Below are 14,259 nucleotides of genomic sequence, written 5' to 3'. Positions count from 1 at the left end.
CAAACATTTAACTGATAATAATGACAATCTTTAACTGATAATAATGACAATCTGTAGTCTTTTACAGACTTTTTATAGACTTTGTATGACAGATCAAACATTTAACTGATAATAACAAACCTGTGTCTAAAGACTTCATGTTTACAGTATGTGTATATTTCTGATGGTTAAAGATAATTTATACTGCAGATGAAAATCAAATGGTGACAAATAATACCTCCTGCGTTTTCTTCTCAAGTAACGTAAGTTTGGCTGTCTTAGCAACCAACTCTCTAGCTGGGTTACTGCTGTCAGACACAGGTTCAACACCTGATAAAGAAACATGATTTTATGTTATCAATACAGGTCATGCCAATAGCAAATCAAGACATGAGTACATAGAGGATGTAAACAAGATGATACCATACACAAGTAGAATTTCCACAACCACCATATTTATCTTTCTATTGTAACTTTCTCACATTAAGGCACTACAGACACTAGTCACATGTAAATCAGTAAGTCAAGGCCTGCATGAAACAATTTCTGCTTGTTTGTTTATTGAGTTTATCGTCTCATGAACAGCCAGACTAATTTTGAGATCGGGGTCTCTTTGTAGCAGACAGCTACCCCAACAAACAGCATTCAGGAGGTTCACTGCATGACTTGATCAAGGACACAACCATGAAAGTAAGGATGGTTGAACCACACACCTAGGGTCTTTATCAAAAGTTACATTAGTCCGACATCCTACCAAGAATAACTCCCAATGGTAAGGATGGTTGAACCACACACCTGTGATGATTATCACAAGTTGCATTAGTCTGACATTAAACAGACTGAGCTATCAGAGTTTATAGAGTGAAGTCTATCAAATGATGATAAATTGGTTAGAGTGAAGACTACTACCATAATTCTAAGTCATAAGAATAGCTGTCCATGATTTAATGATGGGCAACACTATTTACATTGTTACTGTTATTTTCTTTCTCTATGGAAGATAATTGATCAGTTCCAACACAGCAAGATAAAAGACATAGCAGATTGAACTGTACCTGGTTTTCTTTTTGTTATATCGATAACTCTAGGACAAGCAGACAACATATTGACTTCCATGAGAAGTTTTGATGTCTCCTTAGCCAGATTTCCTATCTCCAGTTTGCCTGACATCCCATCAGGGAGCTGACCAATCTTAACAGATCCAACATTGCTACTGAGACCCACTGGCTTCTTAGGAACCTGTAGAGGTGGTAACATGGCCATCTTCTCCTGAAAACATCATTTCAAAGGATTACTACTGCTGTCATCATAGTTCTAAAAGTTAAGTGCAGTTTATCCAAATATAGTATACTCTATCTGTTTTGTTAGAGATTGAAAAAATAAGGTCAGATGTCAGCAAGTAAGGACAGAATGATTGAATGGTGGTGAATGTAAAGGTCACCCACAAAAGTTGGTTCGAGCTGATGAATGTTGAGCCCTGATAGTATCATAAAAGACAAAAGAGAGAGGTTTGGAAATCTGACCTTCATCCTATCAGCCTGTAGACGACGGTTATCTTGTTTGGTGAAATTCAGCGCTTCCTTCAGAGAACTTATCTGTGGAGAAAGTAAAGCATTCCGTGAGTGATAAATAATTAAAAGGAAAGTGATACTATTTATTAATCTCGTGGTCAAATAGAAAAAAAGTTTAATATTAAACTATTGTATAAAAAATACACCACCTACCTGCTGAAGAAGAACAGGTGACTCATTAACTGCTGTCATAGAGGACAAACTCTGACTGCTTCCAACTGTCAATTAAGTATAATACAGTCACACAAGAGACAAGTTATTTTCACTCAGTGAGATACCTGTGGCCTTTGATTAATCATCAAATTCATACTTGTTTTTCCTGACATATTACAATGTGTACTAAGGTGAAGACTTGATTCTAAATGATTACATATCAGGTATATAAACACATTGATCCTATAAATGTTGTTATGCTGAAAGGAAAGTAAATCTACATCCTGATTTATTTAGCTCAATACATTTACCAATTGTTAACCATACTTGTTCTAAAAGTTTTCAAAGGATGTGTCTTGTTACTCTATTGACCCAGATTTAGACTGCACTGACCATGTATTATCTTTTACTTGGATTTAGATTTGATATCTTTTCGTCTCTGACCTAAAGATTTAGGTTGTGGTGACCTTGTTTCATCTCTGACCTATATATTTAGGTTGTGGTGACCTTGTTTCATCTCTGACCTATATATTTAGGTTGTGGTGACCTTGTTTCATCACTGCCCTAAAGGTTTAGGTTCTGAGGACCTTGTTTTATCTTTGACTTCAATTTATATTGTGGTGACCTTGCTCCATCTTTGACCTTGAGTTTGAGGCTCGAGTGACCTTATTTCATCTTTGATCTATATATTTATGTGAACTTGATACTGTACATTGCACACCCTCTGTGGGTATTATAAATAACTCCAGTTTAAAAAGACATCAACACTGTTGTACTTGACTCATAGCCTAAACAACATATAGATTTTTTGCACTCTTTAATTTTAAAGATATTATAAGACAAGTCTCTCCCTCTACTTCAGGAGATAATGCAATTTAATTTGTATCATTTACCTCAAAAGAAAAAATCTGACATTTTAAAATTGGTTGTTTGATACTTAAATCATTATTATAGCTATATATCCTATTTCTGCAATATATCAAGGCTCACATCTACCAGGGGACTGAGAAATTCTTAGCTAAATTACTCTATAATCAACAGGGGTAGGAAACATCTGTAGTAGTCTGTTCCCTTATATTTACAGCTATCATTAAGGTTTACTGAACAAGCACTATGATAAAGCATCTAGCCATGCAAAAAGATGGCCATCTCTTGATATTTAGTTAATAAGGTGTAATGTATATATGGAAGATTGTACTTTGCCCAGTATAACATATGAAGCTTCCACTATCTACATGTAAAACCATTGTTGTTCTTTATCCAGATGATAAGCTATAAATTTTCATAGACTTGAAGTTTAACGGATGTTATCACAAAAACATGATTATACATGTTTATATGATAATTACAACAAATTAAAGGGTTTTATCAATAACAAGCATGCAGGGTTTGAAACATCATAATTTTGAATTACTAGCCAAATCCGCATCGCTAATATGTCACTGCAGTTTGACACTACAGTAGCGTACCAGGTTCTATCAACAACCATCAGGTACACTTCATTTATCCTTTCAGAAAAGATGACATGACCTGTGACATTAAACCTGTGACACATTACCTGTGACACATGACCAGTGACACATGACCAGTGACACATGACCTGTGACAGATTATCAGCGACCACACAAAATGTTATTATAAGTATCATTAAACATTTTCTTCTTCTATTTACCTTAATGATAATTTATTAGAACACAAGCAGTTAGAAGTTGGTGGTGCTTTGGTGACAAAGATCTGTCACCTTCATCAGACAGAGAATATATGGTGTGTGTCATGGGTCAGACAACATAAACATGATTTACATGGTCACAAAAAATCATACCATCATGCACAGAGATAAATAAAATTGATATATCAGCTGGAAAGCTGCAAGGAAAAGCAAGGATTAAAAATTATTGTCAAAATGAATTAATGTCACAAAGCAAATACTTCACAACCAGTATCTATATTTCTTCAGTCAAACTTCCATCAGCTGGAAAAGCATGCCTCAATCACCTCTACATCGGGCTGGCTACCAATATGTTGCTAGACAAAGCATCATCAGGGACATAACTAACATCATGTACATGTAATTATGGACGTCATGACATGACTTCAAATTTTTCAATAATAGCACGATTTTAAAATCTCTGAAGTGAAATATAAATCATATGGTGGAGAATGGACTTGTTGTGAGGTTCACTTAAATGTTTAGGAAAAATTCAATTTGAAGTATTAATGTTCCAGACTAGCCGTCTTAAGGGAAAATTTAACAAGACAGACAACAAGTGATGTGCAACAACATAAGCTTAAAATCAGGTATACTTAATATACACTTTTGGTTGGAGTACAAAGCTTTGCGGTCAAAGCTTTAAAAAGTTGTTCACATTAATCTGTATCTCTTAACAACCAATCCCAAACAGTAATGACTGATAGCAAATTGCCAAAGCTCTGGCAATTCAACAGGTCAGTATAGAAGGTTTTAAAATCAAATTAACCATTGTATACGATGATCTTCAAATGGTTTTATTTTTTGTTCCTGGTTGCATTCCCTGTTCAATACCACAGCTTTGAATGTATGAAATAGAGAGAAAAACAATGTATGTCAATCTTACTATTTAGATACAAAACAATAATGCATTGCAAAATGATTCCTTTTCCCATGGATGTGCGATTTGTTACAGACCAGTTGTGCTGAAAGCAACCTTGAAGTGCAAATTATACTGTCCTGAGGCAAAAATAAGTTAGAAGTTACTGTAGTACACCCAGAACAGCAGGAATCCATCATGTGTAAACAATAAACTTTGATTCACTTAAAATGTCTTTAAATTTGGATATGACATGACAGGTGCTCTACAAGGTTGAGTAATGTTTTAATTATAACTGATAGTCTTCTACCCATGATGAACAGATTCCTGATCCCACTGAAGTGACTAGCAAACCAATTTTCACAACCTGTCAGAATACTTCACTGTCAAAACTACTTCTTGTTACATTTTTTTTTACTAAATCTGTGACAGAATAAGATTTCAAATTCAAGTATCTTCAAAATATTTAAATCAAAAGTGTAAGATTACTCTGACTTTGTAATCAAGTTTTTGTAAAAGATGACAAAGAAAAGTAAAGTTTGATAACCGGAAAATGCATTTGCAATATTGATCTGGTATAGTTACAGAATGGTCTGATATAGTTGCGAAAAAACAATGATTTTCATGAAACAAAAAAGTAGTTCATTATTAACCCCTAGAAATACTCTGATTCTGACAGACTATGAGAGAACTAGCATATACTACACAGAAGCCAAATTAATCTCTCTTTGTTTGGTTAATATTGCTACTAAATCATCAACACATACACTTGTCTAAATATTATATTCACAAATGTATATACTAATGTTTGTATGTTAATATCTATCAATAGACTTGATGCAAAAACTAAGGAATGATTTGAACCAATGTCAAAATTATTTGAAGCCAAAGATTTAATATTTCGACACCAAGAATTTCTTTGATTTTTCTGTTAAAAAAATGGATTGCTTTATATTGAAGACATCTTTTCTTGGGTGAAAATTAATGTCATAACTATGAAGGAATAGTATGAAAACAGTGTTAAACTATACAAGATGAACTTGGCTGCAACATGTGATCGATGTTTCAGTAATAGCAAACAATCCCAAAAACCAAGCCAGAACTGTTAGCAGATACACCGACATGGCTGTCTCTTCTCACCAGTCTGGCCCGCCTGTCGAGATATGCCCTCCAGTAAAGTTTTCTTTGACAGTATCTTCAGTCTCTCCTTCAATTCTAACTTCTCCTGTTCGAGTGTATCAATGTCTGACTGCAAAGTATCCATAGTTTCCTCAAACTCCCTAAAAACGACAAAATTTAACAACAAAAATGAAACTAAAAATGAAACAGAAAATAAAACAAAAAAAACTAAACACATACACAAACAAATGTGTATTACCAGTTTGGAAGTGAACAAGTCTGGTTTTCTCCATTTCCAACACATCAATGTCAGACTGGAGCACATCCATGGTTTCCTCAAACTCCCTACAACATACACATGGGTTAATACACACTGGCTACTTCACTGGATCAGGACTCAGCTCCTTACATTGGTTCCCAAGACAAGATCATTTTACTGTTAGATAAATTCTACCACATTTAATTTTCAGTCTATAAAACCAGATCTGGGTTTTACATAAAATTGTTGTATAGTAAGGTCACCAGGTGTAAGTGAAATCCTGGGTTATACATTAAATTGTTAAATATATCAAGATTTCACTAGGTATAAGTCAGTTTGTGCCTCACAGAGTATGTCTGCTGTTCTAATATGACATGTTTCCTGATAGATTTTCTATAGGTTAACATACTGTAAAATCATTCATTTTTGTGGGACATTTATTGTAATTAATTTTGATGGTACTTTAAAACCATGAATTTGTACTTTTAATCCATGAAATTATCTCTGGCTGTATTTATCTTTCGCTGAGAGAAAAAGTGACCTTTGCATGATTACATTGTCTAAAGTATGGATAGCTTAATACCTGCAAAAAAAAAAAAGAAAAAAACTGTTCCATCATGTACTACAAAGTGATGCTAATGTGACGTCATCACAGCCAAAGGAATTTTATTCATAAGTTCAAGATGTGACATCACACAAGATCTCCATTTTCTCCAAATGCATCAAAGATAATTTCTAAACTATGTAAATATGTGTGAGTTATTTCGGGAATTGGCAACGGAGGTAATATGATTTGAAATTGCTGTTTGGAGATTAAAACTTCCCAGGCATTGACTGGTCATTTTTCAACACAAAATCTAGCGAAATCATTAAGGATTTTATACATTCATAGAGATTGTACGTGATAGTTTCATGTATGACATGTGAAACAGCCAGTTGTGATATTCACAAAATAAGCCCAGACAATTTTTTCCCAACAAAACTTCATTTCCTTTAATACAGCAAAAACTGCTATCAGAATGTATAAATTGGAAAAAAGTATCAAAGCATGTCATAATTTTTGGAATAGATAAAATACTAATGTAAATATTCATCATTATCCCACAATACAGATACCAGGTAAAGCCATTTCCTTATGAAAGCTGGAGAATTAAATGAGCTGTTGAGAGACTGCCATAAAAATCATTTGATTCCGCAGCTGCAGGTTAAGGATTCCTGTAACAACCCTGAAATGTTGTTTCAAGGTTTCCGGGATTCCATGTTTGTTGTCACAGATAATCTGTTAGAAATTCTACAAATCATACAGGTGGTATCCTTTGTAATAGCTACCTCTGTAAACCTTCGAAAAGATGTCTGACCTTCTGGTCAGAGATTTTTACTTATAAGTACTGTTACAGTGTATATGTTAAGGTAATCAATCTTAGAATATTGGTTGCAATGTAATTATTACAAAGTTAATCTGACAATACTTTATGTTTTTAACACCCAATGTCCTACATTAATGTGCCACTGTATCAAATAGCCATTTTCACTATCAAAATACAAAAACTCTTGTTCAAAAGCAAGTATTAATTATAAATTTGATCTGAAATACACCACGAAATCAGATATCAAATATCACATTACATTGGCCAGAAACATTTTTTTTAATAAATATCAAATATTTCTAAAAGCAGACTTTTATCCTGTTTTGGAATTTTTTTCTAAAAATAGAAAGTTAACAGATAAAAATAATATCTAAATCTACCCACTTTTCCTTTTTCTTCATTTGTAATTGGACTTCATCTAGCTTGCGCTGCATTTTCTCTACGCGTTCGTCACCGTCCCTTGTAGCATTGTCCAACTTTTTCTCCACCAGGTTCATTCTCACCTGCTGTTCACTGAATTCCTCTTGCTACAACATGTACGAAGAGTTCTACGTCAGACACCACAGTGAAAAGGTTATTCCAGCATTAAATCAAAATGACTCACAAGATATCAACTAAATGAAAATTGAAAAACATTTAAACCAACACCAAATTTTAAGCAGAGTCCTAGACTCTCCATCAACTAGCCAGTCTTTCCACTAGAATGGTATTTCATCTAATGTTCAAAACATACTACCAAACATTGTCCAGGCTAACTATATTCTTGAACACATAATGTTAATTCTCACTATAGATTCTAACCTGTCTTGAAATACCATGAGAAGACATGCTGGATTGTATTACTAGGGAATATATTGACTTCATCTTAGCGAGTTTAATTTGGGACACTGACCTTTATCTTGACATTTTAACTAAGTACACTGTCCTTCATCTTAACGATATTAACTACGGACACTGACCTTCATCTTGATGAGCTTCTTAAGTTCCTTGATGTCATCTTCCTTGCTCTCCAGCTTGAATTTCATTGTCTCTATGTCAGCAATCTGAGACCTGACAGTGTTGGCACGAGTCACCACTGGCTGTGGGGGCTGGGTAAAATCAATGTCAAGGTCAATTTAAAGTCCAATGAAATTAGTGGAAATTTATAAAAAATTAATGCAAATTACAGGGCAATTATTTGTTGAAATACATGAAAACATAACAATTTCAATTGACATAAAATAGTATGATCATGACCATTGCAGTAAATAAATATTGGAGTTGAGTTGAGGGTAGGCAAGGGAAACAATTTCAGGAGCTTCCATCATTATATAAATTTGCATTTCCGTAACCAATTATATAACAACTGATGCAGTTCTTTATTGTCAGTAAGGAAGGGAAATATGTCACACATGAAATGTCGCATAATGGTAGCAGATAGTATAAACAGGACACCCAGTTCTACATTGTCACCTGTTTGTCTCTTGTTCCGTCGAAGTCATATTCTCCATTTTCCATGGCATTGGCAATCTTGTTCATAGTACCAACCACCTGACCAAATGATATCCTGTCAACAAAAACAGAGCAATGTAAATAGAATTTTACATATCACTACCACTCAGAAATGTTCAGTATTTCTGTAACTATACTGTCACCTTCACAATAAAGGATATGCATGTTAGGGCTCAAAGTGTACAGTATAACACACAAATAAGCATTCCCAATCTATTTTAATCATCTGTCTTTAGATAAATGTATTAAATGATGATTCAGTTACTTAAGCTGCAGTTTAAATGTATGCTGATGTAAACTATCTATAAAATAGTCCATGAAACTTCAAACATTATTTACTTGTGCCCTTTTTACCTGCTTTGATTATCTCCCTTACAAAACTTTTCACCAATGTCATGTGATAATTCAGTATTTACACTGGAGGATGTAGTACATGTTATCTCATAAAGCTTTCATAGTGCCTACTTTACCAAATTTATCATACACAAAATAAATATTACAGCTGCACTATCCCTCTTTTGTAAACCAAACATACATCCTTAAATCTTATTGTACATCAGTAAGTGATCAGCATGGCTATTGTTTTAACGAAGGGAGGCAATTCTTATTTACTTTGTGCACTCGTAGGGCCCATTATCATCCTTTCCATAGACTTTGTCTGAAGCCTCATATGCAATCTCCTCCATCTTCTTTGGCATCAAACCCTCAGCATCTGTAGCCAGATAAAGGTAAATCTTCAGTACATACTTTCTTACTCAATACGACTTATATATCTGTATAAATAGAATCAAAACTAAAGATCAGAAACACATACTTCAATGTAGATTTAAATGTTTTCTTTTGCCTTTTTGTTTCCCAATAGACAGAGAAAATTATTTCTGAGGATACAATGTTATTAAGTTGTGTATCGATTGAATCTCTATTTAACTTCCATTTTAAGTCGCCTTTCATGCATTTACAAGCATTTCATTCTCATATATGCAGATCTATGTAAGCCATTAAGCTGAATGGTTAAGTCATAAATAAGATCAGGATTCAAGATTAGAAACATTTTTTATACATGTTTCTACATTTCAGTGTAAATATTTCTATTAAATTTATCTGTAGTCTATCTATTTTATACTTAACAGAATTACTATTTTTGATTATTTGTTTACCCACTTATACAGATTACATATTTCAACAAATGATATTAAAACCTCAAAACAGCAAATTCAAACAAAACAAAATAAATTGATATTAAAGACTGGAACAAAAAAGAATCTGACTTATTTTGTAAGTAAAGAAAGTAAATATACAAAACACAAACATTGTTTGACCTTTGTATAAAAAAAGTTTTTTAATTGTTATTTGTCCTAATTGATCAATAGGTCACAGCACACCTAAGTCAATCACAAATCAGTAATAAACACAAATCTCAGTATTAGTGTGTTGGTTTTAGGGGGTAGTCTTTGAACTTAATATCATATAAGTATGAAATTTGAAACATGTCACTTAGTTCTGATGCAATTGTTTAAGTTTTCACAAGAAACATTTCAGATGAAAGTACTTTTTTTTTTTTTTACAATTTTTTATGTTTTAACACAAGATGGAAATCTATATCATGTGACTTATTTTAGATGCATTTGTTGAAGTTTTTAGAGGAAACATTTTTGGTAAGAGGTACCAGGTACATCTTTTTTATACAGCTTTACATGTCCAATGTTTGTTGGCAGACTGTTCCACAAATTTAAGTATTTTTTCAAACAAACATTTTAAAACATGAAATTAGTGTTCAAATAACTGCACCAAACATGTTAATCATCAAAGATTCTGTCACACAATGTTACCATTGGCTGTCTTCCTCATCCACGAGAATGACAATGTCTCTAAAAATGAGTCATGCATTAAAAACAAGTTAATATAAGTCAAGTAGCTCTGTTGACCTGTAACACTGTACCAAGTAAAACTTGAATTATGACCTGTATGGGTGGTTATTTCATTGTGATTAATTCCTCATCACTGCTTGTTAGCTTAAAATCCATTTATGGTCATGAAGTAATTATGATTTAATTGATATAAATGTTTATCAAGATGTTTCTATTATGTTTTTACAGCTTGGGGTGTCCATTACATAGTCATGGAGTGATCCTATGGTTCCAGACATAACAACTTCCTTAATTGGGAATACACATGCCTGATATACATCGGAACTTGAATTGTTATCTGACTACAGTCATATCAGCAGAAATCACACTGCTAATAGCCTGACTAATGGCATTCTGTGTTCTGAAATCTAAAGGCTACTAAAGGGTGAAATAGATGCAATCTAATACAAAAATGAAGAAGAAAAAAAAGGAAACATGAATACATATCAAATGCTATTTGATCTGATACTAAGCCAGCTGACTGTACAGGAAACAGGATGCAGCTTTCACTTGAAGCATGCATAACTATCTACAAACAAAACCAAAGGAAAACATCACAATTTATACAGCAAAATAAGCAAAAACATTGCAAAAACTAAAGACACTTGCAATTCACTATGAAGTTATTTTGATTGATATGTAACAAAGATGACTGAGGTAAAGCCCAGTCTAATTAGGATAGGCAGGTTCCATGACTTTCGGCTTTAGCCGTCCCTGGTAGAGACAGAGGTCATAAAGTCATGCAATGATTTATATATGGATTATTAAGAGCAGAAAGTAGCATTACAAATTATTACCAGAGATCATTCTTAGAAACAGTAAAATAAACTGCTTTATGACATCACTTCATTTGTGAGGTATTTTTATCCTAGAATAAACATGTTGGTTCTTAGTTTTAATATTTTCTGTCTGACTCAGCTTTTGGTGGTTATTTTGATTTTGACATTGTCTTCCTTTCATTCAATATCATTCTCAGACCCATTATAACAACATATTCACCCCAAGTAAAGTCCATATTTGTAGATTATCAGCATGTGTTAGCATAGTATTTTAGGTCCTGAGTAAATGTTGGTTATGGGATAACATGTTTTATCATAGAATTGCTCAATTATCTAGTAGGTATACACATCTCTATTATAGAGTTGCCTGGTTATTATGTCAGTACACACATAAATGTCTTGTTTTTACATGTAAAACTTTATCTTAAAAAACTTATGACATCTTACACTTACAGTTTATATTACAAAGTTTCAATGGAGACGATAAATATAGAGCAATGATTTTTTCTATTTGACGCAGCAAAACTATTCTTCTGTATTAAAAGTGTTCTTATTTATGTCCAAATGGACTTAACTGAAATTGTCACAAATTTTCATTTTAATTTGCCAGAAGTTCAATAAAATATCCAATGTTTCACTTGTATCCTTAATTTCTGTGTGAAATAAAAACTTATTAAAGAGCCTGTGTGTATTTTGATTGATATCTACAAGTATTTCTTCCTGACTGAAACTCTCGGACACAATAACCCTATCACAACAAGTTTATAAACATACAAGCTGCATATCAGCATATCCAGATAACTAGGTGTCCTCAGATAACACCCTTTTTACATTATTAGAGACATAAATTTCACCAAGATTTTCAAGACATTAAGTTGGAAGAGTTTTTTATGTGTAAGGTCACATGATCAGGTTTAAATTCAACAGCAGCGATTTTTAAATTTTTTAAACAATTTTTCTTCTTTTTTTGTTTTGAGTTGAAACATTCAGAGGAAAAGCCGACATTTATGACTCCAACCAATTTGATCCTGTTAACAATAACACCAAGATCATCCGACGTTGCAGATTAGAATGTTATAGCTTCCTTTTTACCACAAATCTTATAATTTCAAACAAAGAATTTAATACTCTGTGCATTTGTAAAATGGTGTAATTGGTAATCCATGTCTCTAATAACAACAGTGTTATAGGAAGGACGTCAGACAGAGTCAGTACACTGGAGTGTACAGAGGTCCAGGACTCACAGTCCATACAAGACAGTTTGGACCGACCAAGCTGTGATAGATTACCCTTGAAGTTTTCCAAATCCATTCGCCCACCTATAGTGTCAACAAACAAAATCATCAAACTCAACAAAGCATGGAATATCATCAGGATAAAATAAATAAAACAAGTAATATACCTCAGCACAATAGGCAGGATTTCACAGGGATATGTGTTTCTTCATTGTGTGTTTTATAACCATCAGCATCTCATGTATAATACAATAGACCTGGATAATATTTTTGTTATCTGATATGTCAGTTTGATGAAGAATATGTGACGTATGTGAACAGATATAACACTATGTATCACTTGACAGCTTTGTCCATGTATAAGTCAACATCTACTTATTAACTTATCAAAGCATTTCATTTCGACACAGAAAATCTTATCAAATAATGTGAAGTGTGGAATATTTATATGCATGATTTAGGCAGTAAAACTATAGACATGACATAGAGTAAAGGAAATCTGGTATAAACCTGAACTACACATTGGTCAAGTTCACTCAAACTGGCAACAGCTGGTGAAAGTGTATATCATTTACACTTTATTATAACCATGTGATGAAGGAATATTGTAATGATTCAGAGACAAATGTAATCCAGTACTGTTGGTTAACCATAAAATATTCAGAGCCTGAAAATATTAGCACTGCAGACATAGAGGGAAAGGTATCAAAGTCAATCCTGCATATTATCTTGAAGATCATCTGAAAAAATACAGGTAAATAACTGGCATTAAAATCACAAGATTGTAAGCTGGATGTGTAAATTCAACACAAACCATCACGACACTGTACAAATCTGTAAGCTATAACACAGCATGGTGGGAGGAAATACTGCTGGCTGGGTAGACAAACTGGTAAACATTTGTACAGGTAAACAATAATGTACATAAACAATAATACAGGTAGGGTAAAAGTAAAGGTAACAAATGATAAACAGGTGTTCTAATTGAGGTTTACAACAATGAAATAGATAGGTGATAACTATTGTGTGCCCTCCATGTCTTATTTCATTGATTTTTATCAGAAATAGATTGAGAGATAGCAAGACATGTATTGTAAAAAAGAAAATCAAACATGCCATTCACATAAATATTCTTTATCAACTATATTAATACAATTAAAATATTAGGACTCCTTCATAATTAATCTTTTATCAGGAGTTAGCTCCCCTTACTCTTGATCTACATTGCTTACATCAAGGGGCTCTAATTCACTCCTAAGGCTATATGAAGAACATTATGTATAGAATGATTATGGTGAATACCAGCATATTTTGTACCTTTTAATTTTTTGTATTTTCTATACACATGACATATCTATAAGGATATCATTTTACAGGTTATTAGTGAAGGTTACAGTATATGTATATTATAGTAAATGCTACACGATGTCTGTATGGTCCAACAGGAGAGATTATTGCACACAGTTTACTCATTACTTTGCTAGGGCGGGAAGGATATAAAGGGTTTCATACATGCATTCTACAGTAATAATGATTCCAAGAGTACATTTTATACCAACTAAGCTGAACATAGCTGTAGACAACAGTCTTGTTTTTATCTTAGAGTTACTAGTTTTGTTTTGAAGTCGGGTAATTTTGGATATCCCTGAACCCTAATACATATATGATTCACAGAAATCAACATACATGGGGATGGTCATGCTCCCTATTACTAAACCATTACAGATCAGTTACATCTGCTTCTCAACATATTGAAATGGTCATGTAGACCAAACTACAAATGAGTTCACTTGGTACATACTGGGAAATTTGATTTACTAAAAGTTTCCGAG

The 14,259-nt window shown here is 33.2% G+C and overlaps 1 protein-coding gene across 4 annotated transcripts in view; it reads right to left on the bottom strand.

The window, feature by feature from the left end:
• Positions 1–14,259, bottom strand: part of LOC132556227 (dynactin subunit 1-like) — a 38,084-nt gene that overhangs the window by 2,519 nt on the left and 21,306 nt on the right. Inside the window, exons 24-33 of one of the 4 annotated variants that reach the window (XM_060220621.1) lie at positions 12,482–12,511; positions 9,119–9,218; positions 8,468–8,561; positions 7,975–8,103; positions 7,400–7,542; positions 5,649–5,734; positions 1,704–1,768; positions 1,503–1,574; positions 1,035–1,248; positions 218–309 (exon numbers count right to left, since the gene is read on the bottom strand). In XM_060220621.1, the coding sequence (XP_060076604.1) occupies positions 218–309; positions 1,035–1,248; positions 1,503–1,574; positions 1,704–1,768; positions 5,649–5,734; positions 7,400–7,542; positions 7,975–8,103; positions 8,468–8,561; positions 9,119–9,218; positions 12,482–12,511 (1,025 nt within the window). Of the gene's footprint in view, positions 1–217; positions 310–1,034; positions 1,249–1,502; positions 1,575–1,703; positions 4,251–5,410; positions 5,551–5,648; positions 5,735–7,399; positions 7,543–7,974; positions 8,104–8,467; positions 8,562–9,118; positions 9,219–12,481; positions 12,512–14,259 lie in introns of those variants that run through there. The other 3 variants (XM_060220619.1, XM_060220620.1, XM_060220622.1) reach the window with 3 other exon arrangements.

Source organism: Ylistrum balloti, unplaced genomic scaffold (assembly GCF_031769215.1).
Source record: "Ylistrum balloti isolate Yb309-2 unplaced genomic scaffold, AGI_CSIRO_Ybal_v1 Utg370554, whole genome shotgun sequence".
NCBI lineage: Eukaryota > Metazoa > Mollusca > Bivalvia > Pectinida > Pectinidae > Ylistrum > Ylistrum balloti.
This window is presented reverse-complemented; position numbering and strand designations above follow the sequence as displayed.